The sequence below is a fragment of the Pezoporus occidentalis genome, unplaced genomic scaffold, assembly GCF_034315485.1.
Source record: "Pezoporus occidentalis ecotype Australia unplaced genomic scaffold, CSIRO_AGI_Poc_V1 ctg44, whole genome shotgun sequence".
NCBI classification, from domain to species: domain Eukaryota; kingdom Metazoa; phylum Chordata; class Aves; order Psittaciformes; family Psittacidae; genus Pezoporus; species Pezoporus occidentalis.
This window is the reverse complement of record NW_026915769.1, coordinates 57,206-84,253: the sequence shown is the minus strand read 5'-3', so window position 1 is coordinate 84,253 and position 27,048 is coordinate 57,206. Positions and strand designations below refer to the sequence as shown.

The 27,048-nt window shown below is 39.1% G+C and overlaps 1 protein-coding gene across 4 annotated transcripts in view; it reads right to left on the bottom strand.

The window, feature by feature from the left end:
• GYS2 (glycogen synthase 2) overlaps positions 1-26,512 on the bottom strand; it is a 42,930-nt gene extending 16,418 nt beyond the window's left edge. Inside the window, exons 1-6 of one of the 4 annotated variants that reach the window (XM_062634771.1) lie at positions 25,585-25,721; positions 23,820-23,897; positions 16,581-16,762; positions 13,602-13,793; positions 12,587-12,772; positions 2,583-2,727 (exon numbers count right to left, since the gene is read on the bottom strand). In XM_062634771.1, coding sequence (XP_062490755.1) covers positions 2,583-2,727; positions 12,587-12,772; positions 13,602-13,793; positions 16,581-16,762; positions 23,820-23,889 — 775 coding nt within the window. In that variant the 5' untranslated portion in view covers positions 23,890-23,897; positions 25,585-25,721. Of the gene's footprint in view, positions 1-2,582; positions 2,728-12,586; positions 12,773-13,601; positions 13,794-16,580; positions 16,763-23,819; positions 23,898-25,584; positions 26,132-26,227 lie in introns of those variants that run through there. The other 3 variants (XM_062634773.1, XM_062634770.1, XM_062634772.1) reach the window with 3 other exon arrangements.
• Between the last annotated feature and the right edge of the window lie 536 nt (positions 26,513-27,048).

Sequence of the window (27,048 nt, the reverse complement as noted above, 5' to 3'; positions counted from 1 at the left end):
CTATGGAAGAAATGATGAAAGAAACCTTTGTTCCTGTTTTAATTTGTTTGGGATTTTTGTTGTTTAATGAATTAATGACATTTTTGTTTTAAAATTATCCCAAGTAGGTCAGATCAGGATGATTTGACTTCTATATTTATAGGAACGAACCTGGCATTGATTAAAGTAATAATAGCACAGTATGATGTTTTCTGTTGATAAGTTACTAAGATTCAGGGTTGACTCATACTTTTCAGAGTCTGCTTCTATGATTTCAAATATATACAGAACAAAGTCCAGATCTACACCTTAACTGATGCTCAAGAGTCTTGGAATTCTGATTCAAAGTCTTCTCTACTGCTAATGAAAACTATGTTTCATACCTGAATGAAAATATTAGAAAACCCATAATATCAATATCCAAATCACAGGAGTGTACCTTATGATCACTGACAGAATCTTGCATGATAGGTCAAAGAAAACATGTTTAATATTACATACTCAGGCTTTTGACAAATATGTTTTGATAAATTATTGATCAAATAATAACAGAATAATGCAAGCAATCATTCTGCTAGGTTTAGACTGGCAAATTGGCCTTTGTCCAGGTAAAAAAAAAAAAAAGCTCCCTATGCAATCATGTCTACTGAATTTTAAAGGGGCTTTTCCAAGTGTTGAGATCTATAATTTGTGTCCAAGTTTAATATTAATGAGAAATAGCAGAGACTGCTCTACATATCACATTTCCTCAGTTATTTTTAGTTATCAACTTTGTTGCAAAGTTTACATCTGAATAAATTCAAATGCAAAAAGAAGTTAATTGTGCCAATTCGGCATCCCCCTTTTAAAGTTTATTTTTAAAATGGATTGAGAAGTGTACACATTCTTCCCGTATTCACATTCCTTTGCAGAATACAAGTTTAATGATCTACAGATGGATCGCTGAGCTTTTTGAACAGCCAATGTCTATGTTGATTTTACAACTTCAGAGAGAATAAATAGTATGAAAATAGATTCATATACAGTTTATCTGCGGTCTATGAGTCAAAGAAACTATTAAAGTATTTATTCCCATCTAAACATATTTTCTACTTATAATTGCCTCCTAGGATTTGAGGTAACAGTTCCTATTGTATTTCTTTCTAGCGTTGTCAATATGAAGCATGACGTGTCAACAATATTTTTAACCCAAGCATTATATATATTTACTTGGCTTCTTCAAAGTTGAAAGCATATTAAAAAAAACAAACCTCAAGCCTGTGAATCTCTGTGCAAGGAATTTTCTTTACCTTCAACTGACATTCTACCTGTGAGCAGTCAGCAGATTTTCTCTCCCAAATTAAACTGGATTCAGACTCATTTCAGCCTCCTTAAATCCCAAAATATAAACAACGATTTTCAAGAGTAGCTGTTGTGGGGAGAAGCCTCATGCCAATAAAAAATAGCTTCAGAAGTCTGGTTTTCAAAGATCAAGTGCTCTGCAAACAAGACCTTTCAGAGATATCCCAGATTAGATGACCGAACACTTACATTACTTTTGTCATGTTTAAAAATAAAAGAAAAAAATCTTCTAAGTTCATCATCTTATTGACAGTCAGGAATGAGACAAAGGATCCAATGGACAGCTCTTTTATCGTGATGCATGAACTATACTGTGGCTTGAAGCATTGAAGTTAAAAAGGATAACGGTCCCAAACTATGATTAGCACTGCAATTTCCATTAAAAAAAATCTACAAAGAACAAGCAAATAAAATATACCCCAAAGTCATTTGAGCATTGTTAAACTTAAAATAACCAACTAAGGTGTGAACACACCTGCTAAATAGAATCAAAATTGTTGTGTTTCATCCATGATGCTTACCCTTGGAAGGAGTACTGTGACTTAGCCTTATAAAACACTGTGCTGATTTCAAAAGAACTTTAGTGGCACATCAAACTGGGATCATGACCTTATTTAAACTCCACACATGGAACACAACCAGTTTTATTGGTAAGTCTCATATTTTATGAGAGTAATAGAAAGCGAAAAGTCAGACAAACCATTGGGCACATCTTAACTGTTTTTTCAAACTGTACTGGTTGGTCTAGTAGGAAATATTATATTTGTTTATGAAACTTCTCATGGTTAGGTCCTAGGATCACAATGATCATAATTACACTGCTACTCCTAGCTGTGAGAGAGACAAGGAAATGAACTGTACTGATTTACAGTTTGGTTTTTGCCTTCTGATCTCTACCATATTAAGGAAAGTGAAACAGATTTAGCACTGGAAAACAAAACTCATCTAATACTGTTTTGCACATTAAATTTTTGCAACATTTCTAAAAGATTGTATCAGTCATTGCTAGCAGAGCAACAAATCTCACACTGTAAAAGCTGGTGAAATATATTACAAAGGTTCCAACTTCTGCTTTCACCAGTTGACCTGAATATAACAACATCACTGGAAACCTTGCTATAAGTGAATCTCCTGAAGCTGAGATGTCTTTTCAAAGAAAGCCTAACATCCATGGAGTTAAACTAATGCTCTCCTGAAATGGTACTGAAAGCAGTTATTAAATAGTGCTGAACTTGATTTGGAGAAAACAACTGAAGTCTTACCAGGATTTCTTTTAAGCATATGTTCTGCTTCTACAGCTGTTATCTGTGAGACTGTGGTGAACACATGGGCACAATGTACAGATGCCCGTTCCATACAGTACCGATGATAAATCTGTCTCTCTCCTGCTTCCTTGTCAATGTCAAACTGTTAAATAATAAAACAAACAAAAATAAAACACCTGTGTGATATGTTCATCAGACGTTACCACAATTTCAGAGTTTGAAGGAGCAAGAGAGGTCACAATTCCTGCATGAGCATGAAAAAATGGCAGTTAGCAATGGAAGGAGACCCAGATTAATGATCTCACCGATCCCATGAAAGGTAAGTACCTGTGCTATCTGACCTGGTGGCTGGCAATATGTCATGCTGCATCTCGCCTGAGCTTGTTGGAAAACGGGAGAGTGGCAAAGTTGCTGGTATCTGAAGGTATGGGGGAGAGTAAAAAAAAGGGATGAGGAGAGAACCTGGTGACTGTGTAAAATGGTGGGGATCATGGGTAGGCCAGAGAGGAATGGAGTTGTGGTGGAGAGGCAGGATGTAAGGACTCAGCCACAAATCCTGATGGAACAAAGAAAATAGGAAATGAGATATTTTCTGATATTCAGAGATGTTCTTCCTCCAGCTTTACCACTGTTATTTACTGCTCTTTTTACTTCAATTTGAACTCCATTAATTTCTAGAGGCAGAGATAAGTTAAACTGCTAGATAAGACAACCCCAAATACCAAAATATTTATGAATTACCTTTAAAACTTGCAGGTTTTTGTTGTTTTTTTTTTTTTTACTGAGCTTATGTTATCCTGAAAGATATAGAAGAAAATGCACAGTACCTACTGAGCACATGCTTAAAGGTTCAAATGTTCACTAATGATGTCCACTGCAAAATTGCTGCAATGTCTAAAAAAGAGCAATTGTGCAATTACACAAAAAAGTGCAATTGTCTAAAAAAGAGTAGTGCTAACAGAGTGTTGATGATTACAATTAAATTACAGTCCTCTTAGTCTTACATGATGTTTCACTTCTGGGAACAGAAATGTTGACCTCCTAAGGTCAACAGCATGGGCACCAAATAGCCTGTGTGAGTCACATAGCTAGTGACAATGACTCTTAATGAGGTCTGTCATTATCACCGCCTAACGCTAGGTGCAGTCTGATTTTGATTGCATTTGACATAATAGATTTAACCATTATTGGAATATTAGGAATATATACTTACCTACTTAGACTTCCTTTTTTGTCATAGGAACTTTGCTTGTTGTGTCAAAAGTTACTTGATGTTTGAATGATGATTCCCTTAAGGGCTATTACTATGTACCTTGTACAGGATGGGCAGATAGTACTTTCTATAGTTTGGACTATCTGACCTTTGCCACAGCATGTTGCTCTTAGTACTTTAGAACTTAGCCACAAATAAAGCTATTTACATCATAACTTTTTACATGCTCAAGGTTGGTACAGAGCATATTTACAGAAATTTGAGCAAATGTGAGCCATTTCAGGGAACAACATTTAAGCAAATAATTTTTTATTTTTACTTAGGTAGGTATATTTTTTATTTTATTTTTTTTTTTTTACAACTGTTTTGCTAAGAAACTTATGTGCTTTTAGCACCAGGCACTCTTAATTTTGCAGTGCTGCTACACTGCTGGTGGGCAAGTCCTTGCCACTATATAAACTGAAAATGCTACCCTAATGTGATGAGAAAAGAAGTCTTGAAAAATCTTAGATGAAAAGTTCAAAAAGATAGATGCTTTCTTTTGATATTGATGATCCTATATGACAAGAGTTTCTAAGCCTGCAAAAGAGATTTTTAGGAAGAATCTTTAGGTAGGAAATATGCGTTACCACATAATGTTATTCGTTATGATACAATCTTTCAGTTGTATCTTTATATGTTGTATTTTCCACATTTCCCATGAGAATTCTGAGACACAACCATGTCATAAAAGACGATCTTTTCCCTAGAATATACCTCATTTGTCACAGAAATTGAATGGTAGAAAAAGCACAGGGCAGGAGGGTAGGGGAGAAGAAAAATAAAGGTGAACTACTTTGACTCTTTAGAGTGTCACAGTCTGACCTGTTAAAGTGTTGAGTGTTCACATCTAGATCTGAAATCCACTGTACCTATGCTCTGAAGTTATAAAGTACTTGGTATTGCTAACTCTAATAAAAGCTTCCCTAAAAAAAAAACCTGCATGATGTAGCTACCTTCCTTCCTTCACATGAGTGTGGCAAATTAATTCACTGATATTTCTGGAGCATACAGATGCCACTGATTGATGCTGCAAAACAGCTCTTAAGAAAATCACATGTATGTTTTTCAGAACAGAACTCTTACTTACATGCTGCAAGCAAGGTAGAAAGCTGCTTATTGAAGAATAACAAAACCAAAAATCATTATGAACGTTCAGCCATACTGTGTACCAAAGATACAAAATGGGCCCGTTCTTTGTCAAACACACAAATGGGATGGGGTACCACTGCACGCACACAGCTATGCAAGTTTTTTTAAATACTTCTGACTTTGTATTAAAAATAATTTCAAAATAGCCAAACTTTCAAAGGCTTTTCATTCTCTTTTCCCTTTCTCACAAAGAACGGATTTTTTACGAAATGTAATTAAAACCTAAATCTGGGACTTGTTTACTAACCACAGATAAACCCTCACCAACACTGCTGGGAGAAAGATTCATAAAAGGATCATTCAAAGCACTATGGCTTATTTCCTGCTAGCTTATATTACTTTGATTGCATGAAAGCATTTTACACATTTAACATATACACATCTTGATGTTTGTTTCTTTATTGCCATTCATTTTTTCATCTTCTGGAAATGGGAAAGATTGTATTTTGCACATGCTTTCATGATTTTTGGCATGTTTTTTCAAAGGTACATAGTTCCATGTCTATTAAAAATGATAAGCTGAGGAAAGAGTTCTCACATTTCATTTGCTCTCCTTTTCCTGCAGTTTCCTCCAGTAAAGTAAGATCTTGGCCTCTGACCTCATTTACAGCGTGGAGTAAGAAACCTCACCGTGCACTTCCGAGCAGGCTAGATGAGTGACTTGAGAAAATAAGCCTTGGGCAAGTTGAAGGGCAGGTTAAATGGAACTTAATTGATGAGACAGTGCAGGAGACAAATTTAGTCCACACAGTACTGTGCAAAGACAGCTGAGCTGGCTGCGACAGTATTAGCTCCAGAATTAGAGGCATCATGGGGCGTGGCACTGTATTGAGCAAACAGGCCAAAATGAAGCGGAACACCAGTGCAGGTAGTCTGCTCCTACCCCTAATCCAATGTTTCTGCTCAGCAGTTGGCTCTGCTGCCTGGATTCTCATCCACCTTGGTTAAGGTACCTGTGAACATGTTCCATAGTGTTCACATTCAGCAAAGCATCTGTGAAGCATGTCATGCTTCCTTTTGTTTGTTGGCTGTTATCAGCAGATGGGAACACTAGCAAACGTGCAGATAAAAGCTGCATCAAGAGAAAAACCAGACCTAAATCAGATTAACTGTTTATAGAATCATTTAGATTGGAAAAGACCCTTAAGATCATCAAGTGCAACTACTACTCAGTGACTTTTAAAGACTAATGACTTCAATATTTACTTTCCTGTAAATTTTCCACTGCTGCTCCCCGTGAGGATACCCTCCTACTCTGACTGTTAGAAACCAAGCAGGTTATTAGAATTTACAGGGTAGCAAGGATTAGAGGGGAAAATGCCTCTCTTATAAGGCCATTCTAATCTCAAAGCAAACCAGGGAGATGTTCCACAGGCATAAGTCTTTGGACTAAAATTTGCATTTGCTGCAATGCAATTCTGAGGAAAAAATTCAGCTCATCTCTGTCTTTCCTATTGATCGATGTGATGGGCATAACAGCTTATTCATGTCTTAAAATGTAGCATGTTAGGGGGAACAATAGGTAATCAATGAACCTTCCAGCACGACATTCTAAGACAACTAAGATGGCCTTTGAATACAAAAAGAAGAGAATATCAAACAGTTATGGAATACTGGTGTTATGTCTCTCTTGGAAACAGATAACATCACTGAAGTAATAAATCCGAATCAGACATTCCTACTTCAAAATGCTAAAGACAAATTGCAAAGGATTTACAAAAGCATAAAGAAGAATGATTTGAGAGTGGAAAAGAAGGAAAGACTATATTAGCTATGTAAATACTGTTCTGAAAGATAAATTATTTGTCGTGGTCTGCGCACAATCTCTAGGTACTGATGCTAGACTATGATTTCATAAAGAAAAAAAAAAAAAAGGAAAGCATAATGAATGGAAATTAAACCAAATTCAAACTGGAATTGAAATACATAATTCTGACAATTAAAACTTTGTGACACCTTTGAATAAATTATGTATATTCCCCTGACCACTTGAACCTTACCTTACTTGAAACTTTATCTACTCAAAGTAATCAGTTTGTATCTCAAATAAAAGGTATAGATTTGATGCATGAATGTTTAGCTGAGGACTATATGTAGAGAATGATCTCTTCTAGTCTTTAAAATCAGTGGCACACTCAAGTTCACAAGGTGACTTTGCAGTAGAATCAGAAGCAGTCATAGATAGGCCTGAAGTTCAAATTCCAATCAACCAAAAGGTAGAATGGAAATATCTTCACTTCTGGCATAATCCCACTGGCTGCCATTGTCTGAATTATGTAAGAATTACTCTTTTTAAAATCCAGTTTATGTCAAGTTTAACTCCCACTTATTGTTATCTTGTGCAAACAGAACTTTCATTCTGGCAGCTCTGCCATGCCAAAAAAGAATGAAATTTACATTTCCTGGCTTAAGTCAGATTTCCATTAGCTGCTGTACTAACAAAGCCGATCAGCTTTGCACAACAGTGAGCTCAGTGACAGCCGTGACAGTACAGCACTAAATGGAATGAGAGCTTGTGTTCCTGTATTGTCAGCATAAAAGCTCTTGACTACTTATTTTCATTGGGATTTTTATTACTTTTTCTTTTAGACTTCTTGGATAGAATTCATCATTCTGCAAATTATATTCAGGTAGACTTGTACAACTCAAATGTAAAATGTTCCTAGGTCTAAATAAAAGTGTTAACACATTGACAGGGCAAACTTATATAAGTAAAACCCCAATGAAGAATGAGAATAAGGTTGTTTTTTTTGCTTCTCCTTGTCATTTTTTCCATTATAAATCATGGTGATGTTTTACTAAGAAACATCAGAGGCTGAAGCCTGCAAACTTCTCCATTATGCCAAGCCAGTAATACACAAAACCATTACAGATGGTCACCTCTCAAATGACGTATCAAGTTGAATTATTTGCCAAAAAGGCTGTTCCTAATACAGCTGTCTATTCACCTATGAACTAGCCTGAATCATCAGTGTCTCTCAGTCAATTTAGGAAAGGTGTTGGTCTAGTTTATTTATTAGTGAAAAAAAAACAACAAACCCACCTCCCCCCACACCCCCCCCCGAAAAAAAAAAGCAACTAAAAAAAAAACCCAACAAAAAGAAAAAAACAAAAAACAAACCCCCAAAAGCCTCACCAATCCTAACAAAAAAACCTCAACCAATAACCAACTAAATAATAATAATACCCCACAAAAAAAAAAACCAACAAAACCAGCCCCTTTAAACAACAAGGAAAGAGTAATATTCTTTATCTTCAGCTGAGAAGTCAGTTCCTTGTGAAGAGGAAAAGGCTCCACAGGCTCAGGCGTTTTCCCACAGAACTCCTTACCTTCTGAATTAGCTATTTTGGTTCAGTTTACCTTGGCCACAAACATAACCTTACTCTCACCAGTGTAGAAGCTACACTGGACATGGGGAGGATGAGGAAAAATAAACTGCCAGTTGGACTATATACAAACCTTCTTAAACTTCTGTTGGGAAATAAGCTCATAACATAACCTACTTGTTACTGAAATAAGAAAACACTGACTTTGGAAGAGTTCAAGCCAATAACCTGTAGGTAGAGTTAGCAGCCCCTGACTCAGCTGTTTACCCATGGTTCTTCAGATGCTTAAAAGCAGATAAAAGTATCAAACTCTAGTAGACACCATGCAAGTCACCTTCTGTTTTTTTCTTTTTTTCTTTTTCCTCTCTCGTTTCCTTCCTCCAGTGATTTAAATCAGTGAATTAAATGCGTATCTAAGAATAAAAATGTACACTGAATTGCTGTTCAGTTGCTGGTTATTGCCTCAGTGCTCCTCTTACCTCAGACCATCTGTTATTTGTTAAATGCTGCTGAAGACACAACAGTATTCACCATGCACTGCTGCACACTAAAGGTTTCCGCTGGAGCAGAAGCAGCTAAATTTCTCCCAGTCCAATTAATTAATTATTGAATTAATTAATGAATTAAGGCTATAAGAACTGTATAATCTTTTACGGTAATTTTGCATAAGAACCAGGATCTTGTCTCCAACTAAGGCAAAGAGCAAATGGCTCAGGAGGAGGTCAGGAGTCAGACAACATTACAGTCTTACATCCATAGTGGATTCTCTTACCTTCCAGCAATTTACAGCTCTAATCTACTAGATTGACTAGTTTTATCAGTCCCCCTGATAAAACAGTTCCTACAGTTTACAGGCTGGCATTTTCCCTCAGCTCATGAAACCAAGGGTTTTGGTAGCCTACAGTTCAGGCCTCTACATAATTCAAGTAAAGAATCATGCACCACAGCGTGCCAACCCTTCACTAAGTCATTCTTACCTTTTCCCCAAAAGCCTAGCAAGGCTGAAGGTCAAGTTTTCACAGGTCCAGGTTTGAGAGGGCTATCAGAAGACCACATAGAGCCCTTCCAGTTTTATCACCTGACATGGGCCGGTGACTTCAGTTCTTTGTTCACTAGAGTGCTAGAGAAAACATCAGCCCACACTGCATTACGCAGGCCTCTGCATGACCACTGATACTGATGTTCTCTCCAAGTAGGCTGTGACTTGGACCAAAGTCTTCTCTGCTCTAAAGCTACTGACCTCACTGGCTTACTTCAGAGAACACATTTGTACCTTCTATATTTGTGCCAGCTGGCACCTATTGAGCTTTGCTAGGAAGGTGAATTAAAGTGGGATTTTCCACTATGGAATCCAGAGAAAGAAAGAAAATCTCAGTAATCCTCTGGATTTTTAAAAGGGATCTTTCAGCTCATCTAGTATCTTCTGGTCCTGTACAGGGGTAGTTTAACACTGACATGGAATAGTGTTTCACTGTGTGGGCACATGCAGATGCATGACTCTGTGGGTGCAGAGCAGGCAGGGCTAGTGACGAGGACAAACTGGGAGTTAGAGTCAGGGCTAACAAGAAATACTATGGTGGGGAACAACACATTGGTCACACACACCCAGGGTATGGTGGAAGGAGGGAGAGAAAGCCTGTGAAGATGCCAGGTAAATATCTTTCATCAGTCATCAAACAATTATGTCACGGTTTTGCCTGTGGATCCCCCTGTTAAATCCTTCAACATTGCAGGAAAGCACTTGGCCTCAGAGGGCTGAGTACAGCTCCCTCTAGAAGGCATTCTAAACCAGGTTTTTGGGGACTATACTGGGGACTAGAAAATGGAACACGAGCTTTCCTCTTTTCTCTGTAGGAGCTTAACATGCCTGATTGTTTCTCAGCACATACCCTGGTGCTGCAACCATTTTTTCTGTGATATCTGATGTAGCACGTTCTACAGTTGCATTCTTCCCACCTATCTCAGCTGCTGTACGTAAAGCTGGTGAAAATTCTGTTCTAACCATGAAATGCTGATCAAAAGTGAGAACATCATTTTGCTTTAAAGGAAGATAATTATGCAATAACACTGAAAGAGGAAAACAACTATTAATACTTTGGGGTGGGAGGGGATGACACGCTCTAAATATACATAGTCTCATCCAAAGATTTAATGTTAGGAAGCCCTGGAGAGCCTTCTTCACTGGGAAAATTGTGTGTTTGACCTTACTAGTTTACTACTAGAAGACAGCAACAAAAATAGCTTCTGAATACTTAGCTACATGTACCATTTCATTACCGTACTCTAGATCAACCTCTCGGCTGACTTTTGGGCCAGATTGACCTTTTTTACAGCCAAAGAAGTTCTCACTAAGATATCTGATCTCTTACTAGAAGTTAACTTTGTCAGGAAGAGCTTTAGCACCCTATAAGCATGTTATAGTATAACAGCTTGGCATCGTTTCATCTATTAGTACCTTCAAATGGCAATAACTCCACAGAGGGCATAAAGCTTTATGGCCTAAAAATCAACAAATTTCCTCCCTTAAATATTATTTACAGCAGTTTATAGTAATACTTTAAACTGATATATATGTTTCATTCCGTATACATACGTATGTTTCATTCCTCATATTCTTAGAAATCTGAATAGATTAGAAAAATCTGAATAGAAATTTCTGTACTTATGACATAGCTGATAGTTGCCAATGGAATTTGTGAAGCTTTGCAGAAGGATGGACAGTACCTTATCATGTGAAATTTGCCATGTCAACATTAAGAGTGATATGGATACTATGCTCAGATGTAAGGTAATTACATATTCTTTTGAGTACACAAAAAAAGGATGAGGCACTCAAGGTTATCATGAAGGAAAAAAGAAGTTGCTTTTGAGAAAAGCAGACTGTTTGGTCAGACTACTTGTAGCTCATCAAATTAACAAGAATAAAAAGCAAAGAATAATTTTCTTTAGGATTTCCTTTACAAAAGGAAGGCAAGGCTCTGACAGTCTGTTTAGCATCAGGCTGTAAAACAATCAGCATTCTCTTTTTTTTTAACTCTAATTTCTCATTTTAAATGCCCTTTTTTATTGTTGTTTTTTCTATGGCTTCCTTCCTAACAAATTATGTAAGACTGAATCAAGAGTGAATGAACAAAGTTACTGCTGAAAAGTTCTCATTTTCTTAAGCTGTAAACCTGAAACCACATGGTTTTAGTTCTTTTAATCTAACTTCATCCAGAGCAAAATAATTTAATGTGACTTTAAAGCTAGATTTTGCACATCTACACATAAGGGGAATATGAGGGAGTAGGAATGTCTAGACTCCTAGACAGCATGACCGCGTTATTCATGCTGCCTCATTAATGCATCTAACAAATGTATAATTTAGGAGACTAGTTTTCCTAGGTGATAGATGGAGACAGATCGTTCACATGGTAATCTGAGGATGTTTGCCTTATGCTAATTGTGAAGAGGCCAGCGTAACTCCACTGATGATATAAACCTAGTAGGAGCAACCACCTATGTTAGTTACCTCATTTTAGGCAGAGACAATTCCCCCTACACACTACCATGCTGCAACCTTTATGCACAGCAATAAATGAGTGAAGAGTGCCTTTTACTCTTAGTGCGTTCAGCAGATTCAGTAGTTGCCTTTGATAGAAAAGGAAATAAAAAAATAAGAGGGAGAAGCTGTTTCCTTGAAGTACAATGGAATGACAACCTATTCTGTGCTTCTGAATAAGGCCAGTAGCATGCTACTACTTGGAACTTGTCTTCGGAAGACACTGCTCCACAGTATGTCAAGCTTCAAACATCCAATTGAAAATTGCTAACTAAGTAATTTTCTTTACTGCTTTTAGCCAAGGAAATGCAGGGACAATGAATAAGGCAGTTGTTTGAGCCTTTTAACCACCTCTACCCTCAATAAGCGCGGGAATGCAAAATAATCTTGAATTCAGTTTGTCTGTAACCATATTAGAAATCCTAGATCATGTAATGTATTTCTGCTGAAGGGAGTGCTAAAGACATCTGGGTCCTTGAAATGTTGATTTGTGTTATGCTTTGAGTGGAAATGGAACATTGAAAACCAAAACCACCAGACAGTCTTCAGAAATTCCAAGAAACAGATGTGGGTCTTTTGAACTCAAAATACTTCTTACATTTGTTAGTTACAAATCAAGCACACCTAAAAAGCTTGAAAGTAGAAGGACTTATTATGACTGGCAAGAATTAATAAGTAGGCTGAGGGGGGAGTGGGGTGGGAAGATGGAATGATAAAAATGTCTCTTACCTGGTCAAGATTGTTGTAAAAATCTATACTGGCTGCACAAAGGTATCTCCCAAGCAGAGTCGCATGGGTAGTAAAAATTGTGGCCACACGAAGCTTCCAAGATCGAGACAATATTAAACCCACTCCTGACTGCCACTCATGGAAGTGGGCAATTATATTGGGCTTGTCATCAAACTGACAGGAAAGCTGAAAACAATTGAAAGAACATACATTAAACACACATTATATCCTGCCCACCATCTCAGCTGCAGAAACCTCTTTTTTTTTCATTCCTTGCTCTGTGTGCTTGCTTTCTTTCACATCACAAAGCAATACAGTGTTTTAAGCAGTCGTGTCTTGATTCCCATCAAGCTCTAATCCTTAGGTCAAGAGGCACATGTGCCTCACTAGTGCCTCAGAACAGTATCTTTCCTAGAGTGCTGGGGAGCAGAGTCACTCTTCTTCCTTTTAACTTGCTCGTCTGCTGTTGAAACTCTTGTTTGGTAAGAAAATATGACAGATGTATTATTCTGCAAATTAACAGTTTCCTCTTTTTAGGTAGCCTGCAATACAGTCGCATGTGAAGTCAAAGTGCTATCATTAATGCTTTCTATCTATATTCCCTGTGCAAGGTAGTATCTAATTGCTGAAATATGGCTTAACTAACTTCAAGGACAGTCTGTGAGTGTGACAACTTAACTACCATAGGTGAGAAAGAGGGAGTTTGAGATCCTACTTGTAAGAGCATCTGATGACAAATAAGGGAGTTGAGAAGAAACAGAGGGGGAAGTGACAGTAAAGACACAGCAGACTTCACATAGGAGAGCCTTCCCCTCCCCACCCCCTTCTCCCAGAAAAAATACAGTTAAGTGACCACTTAAGATTTAAGTTTTAAATACAATTTGATCTACATCAAGTATCAACTTCCTTAAAATCACAGTTTTCAAACTGGAGAACAGGAAGTGCATACCAAAGCTTTGTTTCTGCCCCGCTGACAAGGTTGGAATTTGAAAATCTCTAGATTTAAAAACTGTACCTCTTTTAAAAACCAGGCTGTTAACGATCCAAAAATTACAGCATCATTGGCTTCTCGGTCATGAAAAGGGATCCCTATATTGCTGACATCCCAAAAGTCACCTTTCCACCTGTCCAAGTTCCAAGCTGCTGATCCTATATCAAACAGTAAGACATATGGGCTGCCCTCTATCAGCCATCTTCCAAAAAAGACCTATGGGGAACAGGCAAGGATATAACCAGAAAATGTTACAGTGAATGTAAAGGCCAGTTAGCATAACTATTTTCATCCATCAAATCTCAAAATTTTACATAAGGAATATGTGATCTACATACCTAAGGTTTGTGTTTTTCCTTGCAAAATACATGGAGTAATACTGGACCAAAGGCAAGGGTGAAAGGAAATTACAATCTTTAAGAATATTTGGTTTTAAGACTTTAATTTCAGATTTTCATCACAATATGCATTTTTTTTCCATTAAAAAAAGTTTAGGAAGACTAGGTTGAATAAGGTCTTATGATATATTGGAGCATCTATACCATTTTTGTTCTTATTTCAAAATTCTTATTTTTTTCACTAAGATTTGCCACCAATCTTTTGCCATTTATGTTGGATTACCAGTGATAGATTTTATAGGATAGGTGTTTGGGACCTGCATGTACCATGACATTTCCTCATTCCACCCAAGCGGCACAGTTGATGCCATTTGTCAGAGTGGAAGGAAGGATCAATCAGAATGTATAAATAATACCTAAAACCACATCAACCTAAAAATACAGCTTTCCTGCTTTACCTGAATGGATGTAGTTAAACACCTCTAAGAGTATTTAGAACTTCACTGATACAAACTACCTGCCCAACCAGGAGAGTAAGCTGACCCGTCATAAGGCAACACAACACAGCTAGGGCTGCATTACAGATTGCACTGCTCTGCACATTCAAATTTCACTTTAATCCTACCATCAAAAAGGCTATAGTAGCAGAGACATACTAACTAGGAAGAACAAGGCACTACAGGGAGGCTAGTGTAGCTTATACTCCACGTGGAGGAATCTTTTATCCACTTTTCAATCTCTTCTAATTCACTAACCCCTGAGATGCCAGGGGTTGAACCCAGCCCTACAGCTACAGTGGGCTGAATTGAGATCCAGTCTTGAAAACAGCGAGATGAAAGCTCTTAGACCTGTTCGCACAAAAAAAACCCAGGGTGTGACAAAGACAGGTGTGTGAAGGAGGGCCATTTCCTTATGTACTTATTTCAGGCTATCTAGGTTCCTTATTTAGGAAAATGAGGTTAAAAAGCAGGAAGTTTGTGTGAACCCAGAATTCAGCTAAATATGGAGTTAGGTTGTGGCAAGTAACATGTGATCTGAGAAGTTTGGAAGTGTTCCTAGGTCCCCTGATTTAAAGGGACATATTGTGATGCATAAGCAAAATCCAGACGTAAATGTTAATACGGTAAATGCGGCTCCTGGAAAATACAGCATCATTATTAGATATCAAAGCTATACTTGACATACCTGGGACAGATTTGCTGCTATATATGAATACTCCAGCAACACAACGTATGTTAGGCAGGCAGAGTTGGCTGATTAAACTGAACATATTGCCTAAACAGCATGAAGTGCATATATAGCATTTCAATTAATCTGCCCCACAGACTTTAGCTGTTTTCTAAACAAAGGAATATTACACAGCTTGTGGCACCATGGAGAACCTGATCAATCACTTACGAAAATTTGATTAGAAATATGAAATGGCAGTTAGATTAGACATTTTAGTTTGAATCTCTGCCTGAACAATGTAAGCATCCCACAATGTTAATGTCCCTGACAAACGCTTTCCCACGCTGTTGCATATTTACATCCATCAATACACTTCTACACGATATGCAGTGGGGCATTAGATCCTAATAGCAGCAGAATTGTTGTTACAGAGGGTGATATCACACTGACAGTGCCATGGCTGGTGACAGTCCAAGAACTTTATGAATTTCTACATTAAAATATGCCATGCCCTTCAGCAACAGAACTTTGTAAGAACGCTTCCTTGTGCCTGCCTCTCAATGCTTTTCACATCTGTTTGACACACATAATAAGCAGACAATTTTTCCTCCTGCAAACTAGCACCTCTGGGAGACTCAATGCTGAATCAGAGTGGAGGTGAGCTCTTAATCTCTGATGAGGACTTTCAAGAAAAGAGGTCAGTTTTATCATGTGTGGAATTTAGCAAATTCCACCTATTTTCAGGCAATCAATTGTCCTCAAGGCTGCAGCTGCTTGCAGCCTAGCAGCTTGCCCATCAACACAGCAGATTCTATTCCTTTCAGCAGATCAGCTTCATTAAGAATTTTATTCCTAGCTGATTATTGAAGAAACTGAGTCACATAAAGGCTATGAGGTTTGAGATCACAGAGAAAACAGTGGTTAAAAACTGTGTAGGATACACATGAATTCATACTTGTGCTGTGATTTAACCTCTCTTCCTGGGAAACAGACAGCTAGTTGCATTGATCTGAGGAAGGAGATTCTTTGTCAGTTGGGTGCTTTTCTTAAGTCACCCTGTGGTTTGTCTCTTTCTGGCTTTCAAATCAATGCTGTGTAAGAAAAAATGTGAGCTAGCGGAACACTCTTCTCTCTCCAGCACAAGAGCACCAAATGTAGGGGTACAGTCAAAGTAAAGTCATATTATCTACTAAAATATCACTGTATTTAGAGACTAGATAAATAAGTCATTAATCCAATTAAGCAGACTTGCAGATAAATAACTGTTAAAACCTATAATTGGAGTTAAAACCTGTAATTGGATAAACTGGTTCTTCCTCAAAAATAACCTGTAATGAATTGACTCTGCTGTTCTAACAGTGGATTCTGAGGCTTCCCCATTGTGACATTGACCAGGATTGCTGTGTCAAGTGGAATGGCAAGAGCATTAACCAAAACTGTAATCTCCTCAGAGTCAGCTTTGTTGCCCTGGGAAGCAGTAGCACATCTGATTTACCTGACACCCTTGGCTTTTCATGGTGTCCATTGCCTTCTTAACTGCAGGGTTTGGAGGCTCACATGCTTCCGCCTGAGTCTTCACATTCTGCTCAAAATAGGGACCAACCAGAAAATAGTTTTCACCCCATTCATCTGCTGTAGTTTTGGCCTTTGTCTGGATCACAGTGTAAATGCCTCCCACTGCAAAAGAAGGTCACAAAGAAAATGAAATAGAAAAGGGCACAGGCCATAAAGCTCTGGAGTAAGCTCCAACTTGTAGATAAGATATACAGTAAAATTGCTTCACATATTCAGATTTTAAGTGAAACCCACACTTAATCAAATAAATAGAAGGTCAGTCTCTTAAATGGAATCATACCTAAGATGACAAGAATCTTACAGATGTATGTTCTTAAATCAAGCTCACAGTTCAAGAGTTTCAAGTCATATAGACATGGAACCGCAGAAGGGAATCTATGCATAAGATTATTCTTCTCCACTTCATTAGGACTAGAAAGCTAAGAAACTAATTTACAAACATCATACTCTTCCACGGCTCCTCTGGACAGGGATTTAGAGAAATCTTAGGTAAGTAACAACTATATATTTCCTTCAAGTGCCCCTGCTCACAAAATAAGACTAATTGAATAGCTTGGATTCATAGAATCATAGAATAGTTAGGGTTGGAAAGGACCTTAAGATCATCTAGTTTCAACCCCCCTGCCCACCTCACAATAAACAATGTCACCCAAGGCTGTGTCCAACCTGGCCTTGAACACTGCCAGGGATGGAGCATTCACAGCTTCCCTGAGCAACCCATTCCAGTGCCTCACCACCCTTACAGTAAAGGGTTTCTTCCTTATATCCAATCTAAACTTCCCCTGTTTAAGTTTTAACCCATTACCCCTTGTCCTGTCACTACAGTCCCTAATGAAGAGTCCCTCCCCAGCATCCCTATAGGCCCCCTTCAGATACTGGAAAGCTGCTATGAGATCTCCATGCAGCCTTCTCTTCTCCAGGCTGAACAGCCCCAACTTTCTCAGCCTATCTTCATACAGGAGGTGCTCCAGTCCCCTGATCATCCTCATGGCCCTTCTCTGGACTTGTTCCAACAGTTCCATGTCCTTTTTATGTTGAGGACACCAGAACTGCACACAATACTCCAGGTGAGGTCTCACAAGAGCAGAGTAGAGGGGCAGGATCACCTCCTTCGACCTGCTGGTCACGCTCCTTTTGATGCAGCCCAGGATACAGTTGGCTTTCTGGGCTGCAAGCGCACACTGCCTGCTCATGTTCAGTTTCTCATCACCCAACACCCCCAAGTCCTTCTCTGCAGGGCTGCTCTGAATCTCTTCTCTGCCCAACCTGTAGCTGTGCCTGGGATTGCTCCAACCCAGCTGTAGGACCTTGCACTTGGCATGGTTAAACTTCATAAGGTTGGCATCAGCCCACCTCACAAGTGTGTCAAGGTCCCTCTGGATGGCATTCCTTCCTTCCAGGGTATCAACCGAACCACACAGCTTGGTGTCATCGGCAAACTTGCTGAGGGCACACTCAATCCCACTGTCCATGTCAGTGACAAAGATGTTAAACAAGACCGGTCCCAACACTTGCTGAGGGACACCACTCGTTATTGGTCTCCAGCTTGACACTGAGCCATTGACCACAACTCTTTGCGTGCGGCCATCCAGCCAGTTCTTTATCCACCCAGTGGTCCATCCATCAAATTGATGTCTCTCCAATTTAGAGGCAAGGATGTCGTGTGGGACAGTGTTGAATGCTTTGCACAAATCCAGGTAGATGACATCAACTGCTCTGCCCCGTCCATCAGTTTCGTAGCCCCATCATAGAAGGCCACCAAATTGGGCAGGCATGAAAACATATATATTCAGATAAACATATAATTTTAATTATGTGAGACAAACCAATGTTCAACCCATAGAGTAACACAGTTATGCATCTGTTCTTATGGTGTGGTAAATACATCATATGAGCATAAGGCACTTCAACAGGGATAAATATGGGGCTTGGTAGAAATCTTAGTCAAGAAACTCATTGGTTTTAATTGGCAGAAATACAGAGCTTACAATAAGGGAACATTTTTGTGCAGAGCAGCCTGGTGACCCAGGGAAAAGAGAAAATATGTACTTGCAAGATGAAAGATACTAAATAACATGATAAAGCTCTAGTCATAAAGTGATGCAAAGCTTTTTCACCACCATCACAACAGTGGAGATCAACCTTCATACTCCAAGGCATTCAACATTGGGATCAGCAAGGTAGCCAAATTTCCACAGCTATTAATTTTAAGAGTAGTAAGAAAGCTGCAGCTCAGGACCTGAAGACAGTCTGGACCTTTGGTTTGTATAGTCAAGAGCCTACTGTTTCTTTTCACAAGGTTTTGCTTAGGATCACTGTGCGTCCTAAGGCATGCCCTGCCAAAGATGTACAGAAAGCCTATTCTGAGAAGAGTGGAGAGTGTGCTGTGCTCTGCCGTTGTAATCTGTTGCACAGCAAGGTAAAGAAAAACATTTCAGGGTACAGGTTAGCCAGAAATGCAACAAAAAGTACTTAGGGTAAAAACAAGAGTAAGTTTTTCCTGACTGTAAAAACTCCTCAGAAGCTAGGTGTGATAAAAGTTCTCTGTTACCTGGTCCTAAAACTCGCTTTTGTCTTTTCTGTTCCTGTGGAAATATGACTCACAAAGCATGTCTGTGCATAAGCTTTAATTGACAGGGGAGGGAAACTGTGCAAGTGAAACTATGTATGTGGGAAGTGTTGGGCATAACTTAAAAAAAGACTTCTTGAGAAGAGCACAGCAATGTCTAGAATAATGTACTGGCTTTTGAAATTACACTTTGCCATAACAAATTCAAGGAATACATCATATATCCTTAAGAGCTTATATGTGCTCAGTTACTTTGAATTCCCTGGAAATACCTATGTAAGCAATGCACTACATGTCCCACTGAGTAAGAGAATAAGGGTTTACATATTCACTTGGAGCCTAAAAGAACTCTCCGATTACTTCCAACACCTTATTCTTCTCCTATATGATGTTTTAAGGTCATATTACAAATACAAAACTTTTCCAAACAGAGATGTACCAAAATCCCAGGATGTTGCAAGTTTCTGTATGCCACCTCTGAAGTTTTTTACTTTGAAACAGGTTTTAAAACAAACATTAAAAGACAAAAAGAGAAATAGCTGCAGAATCAGAAGAGATCAGCTCCAGATAATTGGTTCAGATCATCACAAACATGGGGAATTAGCAGTAAAATGTGGATGCAGGGCTAGTTACATGTTCTGATCTCCATCTAAATGCTTTCTTCAAACATTTTAAGTTTTAATCATTTTCAAATGTCCCTGAGAGAAAAATGTTTCTATTATTTATTTTTAGAAAGTGTTTTTAACTTTTTCACCAGAAACAAGAAAAGAAAAACAAAGAAAACCAAGTTAAAAGTGAAATCAACAACAAATCTTTTCCCCCATTTATTTCTTTTTCATTATTCCTCTTTCTCCAGGGAGGAATAAATTGGCATGGAAAGAGGGACTGAAATGCTTGGGAATGAAGGATTTTTTTCATTTAAGAAAAGTTGGATTTTGGTTTTGGTTTTTTTAGTGACCTCTTTAAAAAAATGATGAAAGATGAAAACAATTTTTTTTTTCAGAAAATAGTTCATAGAATTATTCTTAAAAGTTACAATGTTTTCAAATGCGTTACCACTATTATGAATTTGTCTAAAGGAGTCATCAACACTCCAGCCATTTTCTTCTTTTCTCATTTCAAGTCTTGGTGCATTATTTCTTTTGTATATTTAAAATCCTTAGAGCCCTCCAGGATAGACATCAGAACCACCGAAATAAAAAGTCTGAGTCAAGAACAGTATCACAATATCATACCACTATTGATGATGATATTAGGCAGAAATGGAGATCTAACTATGCACCTGGAGATCTTTGTGCAAGATCTAATATGCAGATGTGCTCTTTCTGCGGCAAGCTGTTACACAGAAAGATGCATTGCCAGTGTCTTTTGTCACCTGACGAGGAAGGGTCTACAGCTCCCATGATTAGCCAGGAACCGTGCAAAAAAAAAAATGTCTTCTGGATCTGTATATCCTTTGAGCATGGAATTGCCAAAACTCCCCAAAACTGCCAGAGATACCCACCGTTCATTTTACCTGCTCTACCACCCATGCAACTTTACAGAAGGACATACAGTAGGAGCAGCAGAAACCAAAGAGGAAGGAGACAGGAAACAAAGCTATGCACATGAGACAGAGATAAGTGGAGATAGTCACTGATCACGAGTCCTTCCACACATACCTTTGCTACAGAGACAGAGGATCAGGGAACTCCCAGGGCTCTTCAGCCTCTTTGCTATGACCAGGCCACTCTGAAGGCCATGAAGTTTTCCTGAGGACCGCAGCTGCCATGGAATCCAAAAGAGCACTGGGACCCCATCTTCAGGATTCAAACTGACTTCACTGCCACAATTAATAATCACACCAACCATCCTTTCACCCCTTCCCGTCAGAATGAGTCTCTGATCTATAGAGGTGTGATAAAAATGGGCTTGAACATTATTTTTTCTAACATTTGGTTGGAAATTTATTTATTTATTTATTGCCTGTTTTGATATTTAGGGAGCATTTACAGAATAAGTTTGTAGAATGTGTCAGGTGAAAAAAACCCAGCATCTTCTAATAGCAGATGTTTTTCATGTATTTTTTTTTTGGCTAATTTTGTAACCAAGACTCATCAGAAGATAGTAGTTCTCCAAATTCTGTGAAATTTTGGCATTCCAAACACATTCTGAAATAATACTGAAACACTGAAATTTATGACATATGTCCATGGTACAGAAGCTATTTCTGTGTGCATCATCTGCAATGCACAAGATTTTATTTGAGATTGATCTGAGGTTGATATACCATCCCACTCAAAAAATGCACTGGGCTTTGATGCTGTGCTTATGCCAAGTTTATGCCAACACAACCCAACTTCCCAGAGTGTGTTAGTTCAGGTGTATCACAGATAACAGCATCCACCTTCTCCCAAGGAACTTTCACCATGGAATGACAGTTAACACAGAAGAGGTAAAGTGCTTCTCCTACTGACTTTGGTGGACTCAGGATTTAATTTCCTAGAGTCCAGATTTTCACCAAAGAAACTGTGCACAGAGCTCTTCTCCAGGGAGAGCTGAACAAGGTTTGTTTTTAGCAGAGTCTTCATTCTAATAGGGATGGGAAAAAATATTTAAGATTCATCTACCAATGACTCTTGAGCTAATCTGTTCACAGCTGAGTGATGATACAAGCTGGCTGTTTGCCCAGCATTTTTAAGCATTCTTCTATTTTCTGTCTAAAAGCTGTAGTAGTACAGTAGGAGATACTGAACCTAAATATTACTGGAATTATTTTGAAGACATCTTTATACGGCACAGACCAGATTTTGAACATTCTCAGCCCTTCTTATTAATGTATCTGAAAATCCATTAAAGTAGTGCTGTTATTCTATCTTACAGACCTCTTCCCCCTACCCAGGTTAAATACTTCAGTTTTCGGTGGGTAAACATTTAAAAGAAGTTGAAAAGGATAGAGTCATTTTCACTGTGGAAAATGTCCAGGACTGCCACCATTACTCCTGCAATGGCTTTTGACCGCTCCGTGTCGATAATTTCCATCTGCGGGGCTTTCGACACAAGAAGTTCCTGTCCTCAAAGTTGGTCTTCCTGTTATGGAGGAAACAAAACCAGCCTTCTTTTGCAGTGTGCACAGATATTTGACCAGACCTGGCTTTACCAGAGCACAGTGGTCAGGACAGAAGGGGTAGAGCAAAAAATACTGAGGTTGCCCATGATTACTATCAGATTGTGTGGAACTGTATTGCACTGGGACCCTTGCCTGCCTGCTTTTTTGACCTACTGCCACCAAAACACAGTAGATCCACTTCACAGTATGGGTCTTGCCCATCAGTGAATAGCCAAATAAAGTAAGGAAAATTTTACAAAACAAATTACACTTTATTATTTCTTTGGCAGAGAACTTTCAAGCCAAGATGATCTTGAAGTTATGTTTTGTTTAGGTGGCAAGTTCCTTTTCACATGACATGGGGGAAAGGAAAGAGAGAGTGACAGTGGCAAATGAGCCTTTTTTGTTTCTCAGTTTCTTCTTCAGCTACCTTATATTTGCTTGCTCCAGACAGAGAAGAGAAGAAAGAAGAGAAACGGAGATGCTGATGCTTTCCAACACAGATATCAGAGGTTGCCACTTAGCATAGTCAGCAGCCAGGAGAGAGAATATAAAAAGAAAGCATGGAGAAGTAGAAAGCTTTGCCTTATTAGAGCACGTGTTAAATGATCTGGAGTTCAAAAAAAGAGAGACACCTTCAGTATGCCAGCTGCTGAGAAAAAGCTGATGAGACCCTGGAATAATGGAAACTTGTAGATCTCTGAGCACTGAATTCATACAATTGACTTGTCCTTCCCTACAGCTGCATCTCATTCTTCAGTACGAACCAGCTCCATCAGGGAAATCCCAGTAAACACTTGCTCCCCATGGGCAGCCTGGCACATAAAGACCCTCTTATACTATGTAATCAGATGTGCTCATCATCCTCAGACTCTGAAGGAGAATATATATTTAAGACGTTTAGAAAACAGCTCAGCACCTGTAAAGGGCACTGATTACAGGTATGGAAACAGAGCCACCTGTAAGCTGTGGTAGCATGTTCCTCATATGGAAGAGGACATTCAGCTTTATTGTCACTGCACAGAGAACCACTAAGAAGCAGCACTGGTCAATGAGGAAACGCACCCATAGCCAAGCACCTGGTGATGTACACAAAGGTAACATAAAGACTTGAACTCTCTCTTGTAGGCAGCAGCAGCTTTACATCGCTTTAGCAATACAAACCAAAACTGAACTACTCTGGCACACCTTTGCATTACCAGAAAGGAAGAAAGAAACCTTCATGATAAATGCTCAAAATTAGCTTTTCAAGCAATAAACCAGCTAATGCTTGTCTTTCCCTCTATATTAGAAACATATACAGCAATATTAACACTAAAACACACAACAGTACTAAATTTATGTGGGGTCAGCCTACTTAGTCAAATAAACAGTTCATCTGTCTGTTAAAGGAGGTGGGAAACATACAGGGCAGGCTAAGGAAATAATAGCTTATCTATCTTCTGTGATGACTCCCTGTATTTTGTTGGCTACTGTCACTTCTATGAAACACAGTGCCTTACCATTTTCCAAGAACTGTTTATAAAAGTTAAAGTCACCAGGGAACTGTATTTCACCACGTGATTTAGACATTCAATTGCCTAGAAAATACATGAAAAAAAATCAATATCAAGAATTTACCAGAAAAATAAGCTGAAACAGGCTTACTAAAGATTTTTGCACAGACGTTTCCAGTCAAGGTTGGTTAATGGAAACTTTGCACAGAGGTTTGGTTCTAATGAAGAAATTGTTTGCCATGACTAGTTCGGTCAACCCATTTGAATATATGTGTTTGGTAACTGGTATAGTTAATAGCCCCTTATTTTTAAACTAACTGAATAAATATTCACTCTCATTAATTCTCTCATAAAATGTGAGAATAATATATTTTAGCTGTATCAGCTGACTCAGCTGCAGTGAAGTGGTTAAAAGATTCACTGTGTTTTGTACACAGGAAGATAAATCTAATCACATTTTACTTTTTCTTAAACATATTGGGTGATATCTATAACCAGTTAGTCCAGATGACTCAGAAAATATATAGGCTATGGAGTTCAGAGATATTAGCGGGAACACCCGAATTTCCTAGATTTCTGCCGCCATCTGCTTGCCAGTGCCTTACTTAACATGCACACTCAAAAGCAAATGCTGCATGATCCACGTTCAGACAGTAGTAAATTGACACAAAAAGTTTAAATGAAGCTACTGAAAAATAAGCCCACAGGATTTAAACTGCAAAAGCTACTCTGTACTACCTCTGGGTATTGATACCTCTCACCACCCTAAAAAGAGCCATGTAAAATTGCACTGCAGTGCAGATTAAATACCAGAAGCTATTGCAGAATAGTAATTCCAGTTTCACCATGGGGATAAACCCTGGCACTGTCTGTTCACCTCACAGATGTTTCCCCTTTGAAGTTAAAATCTGAACAGATTACAGATCCCCTCTCCTGACTAATCTCTATTTATCTGACAGGACAATAAGGCACATGAGGCCACTCATTTACTCATACTTAACTCACTTTTGTGGCAAAAACAGAGCCCGTTCCCCCTTGGTGAACAATACCTAGCTGAAAGGGGATGATTTGATTAGTGAATTAGAGATGGAGGCAGAAAGATATTTGCATAACAAGCCACATGCACATTGCCTGACAAGCTGCGTGCAGTGAGCAAGTTTTCAATCTGTACACATGCACAAAGCATAAAGTCCTTGTCTAGCACCCCCTGTGTTTGCAGAGACCAGTCCAAAAGGGCTTCAGCTCGCATAAATTCTGCAGGTCATTGACATGTTCAATGACTTCAATGCAGCCATGTTTGTTTACACCCATTTCAAATTTGGCCTCTCCTCCACATTGCTTTAGAAGGCCAAGGGAGACTGTTAAACTACTCCAAATATTAAGTCTGTTTTACAGCTCACTGTCATGTGTTACATTCCCAAATGTATTTGCATGGAAGGTAAAATGTAAGTACATGCAAAGCAACATCCGTATATCCATACATATGCACACCCGGGCATAACACTTAGATGTTTGTTTAAACAACCTATCCCTGGTGGTGAAACATGTAAAGACACCCAGGCACCCTGACTATATGCTCATCCCACACAAGCACAAGCAAACGCGGCCCACACACCACATGCACGACTACACATGCACTCCTTCCGACACAGCAGCTCTGCAGAACACTGTTTCCCAATCTCCTCTTAATGCCTTTCTTGTCCAAGCCCTCCATGCCTCCCTCTGCTCCCATGAAAACAGTAATACTACCTCCTAAGAGTGTTGTACAAACCTTTGTTGGTAACTTCCCAAGAAACTTCAAAGAGCAACAAGTCCTCCACTGGTAGGTCTTCATCCTCCCACTGAGGAAGCCCATTAAGAGAAGTCATGGATAGTGATCTAGCCAGAGGCATTTTCTTCAGCCCTCAACTGCTCAACACACAGGCCACAAAAGCTAGCAAATGTCCAGTTAATGTGGCACGTCTGTGCAGTTCTGGTTAGAGCAGTCTGCCAGAGTGCTGGGCTCCGAGGAGAAAATTATTCAGATAGCTGAGAGCTAATGGGTTTAAACTGTCTGACCACCAGCATTAAATTGGCTCAGTGAAATCCTCAGGGCTTGAGAAGCAGCTGCTGGTAGAGGTAAGAATTTAAGACTGACCTGAGAAAGGTCTTGGCTGTTTTGGGGCCAGGCCTCTTTCTTTTTCTTCTCTTAGAGGGAGGTAAAAAATAGTTCTGAGCTCCTCAGCCACAGTATTCAGTACGTACCACCTCAGGGACAGCTGAAACTCAATAGCTGTAAATTCAGCACTGCCCTGAGCAAACTCCGGCAGGGACAACACTTTGAGTTCACCACCTGATTTAAGTCCAGCCCCTGAGTCCTCCCCTCGAGATACACCCTCCCATTAACATCCATGGACATTCTCTAGGCCACTTACCAACCAGGCTAGTAGACTTGTTCTACATGATGTCTCTTAGATTATTTGCCAGGTAAAAGGCTGTTATCACTTCATGTGCAATTCACCAGCTAAAGTAAGCGCTAGCTTACCTTATACCCTTCCTCCACAATATATTCCAGCTGTGTTCCCAGGGCTCTGTGTAAGCTTTTGGCTTCACTGTGCTCTTGAGCAGCCCTGCAGCTCTGAGAGCTTTTACAAACAGACCTAGAAAGGCTCTATCTCTACTTTGACAAGTACTTTGGTCCTCCTTGCAGTCCTGGTCCCTGATTTTCTGCCTGGCTTTTCTATGCCACAGCTCTTTTCTAGCCTCTGGCCCATGTCCTCTGCCCTGGTAAATTATTAAGTAATAAGTCAGGGAACAGTATGATCCTGTCGTACTCCAGCAAGGATTTGGGATCCTGCAAGCGGTGCACACACATCTACAGGGATGTTGGTCCCTAACCTGGAACCTGAGATCCTCAAAATTCCACAGAGCAACTGCCTGCTTGGAAGATGCTTATGTGCTTACACGTCTGGCTGAGAAGCTGCATAAATTGAATTAGATCCTGGGCTTAGAGCACAACCTGCCCAAAATCTGAAGTTCGGCAGTGAGCGAATCTCCAGGTGAGATTCAGGGCATCTCTGGCACAGTAGAGAATAACATGAAGATGATCAGAAGACTGGAGTAACTCTCCTGTGAAGACAGGCTAAAAGAGTTGTAGTGGTTCAGCCTGAAGAAGAGAAAGCTCCATGGAAACCTTAGAGGAGCCTTCCAGTACATAGAGGGGGCTACAAGAAATCTGGAGAGGGACTATTTACAA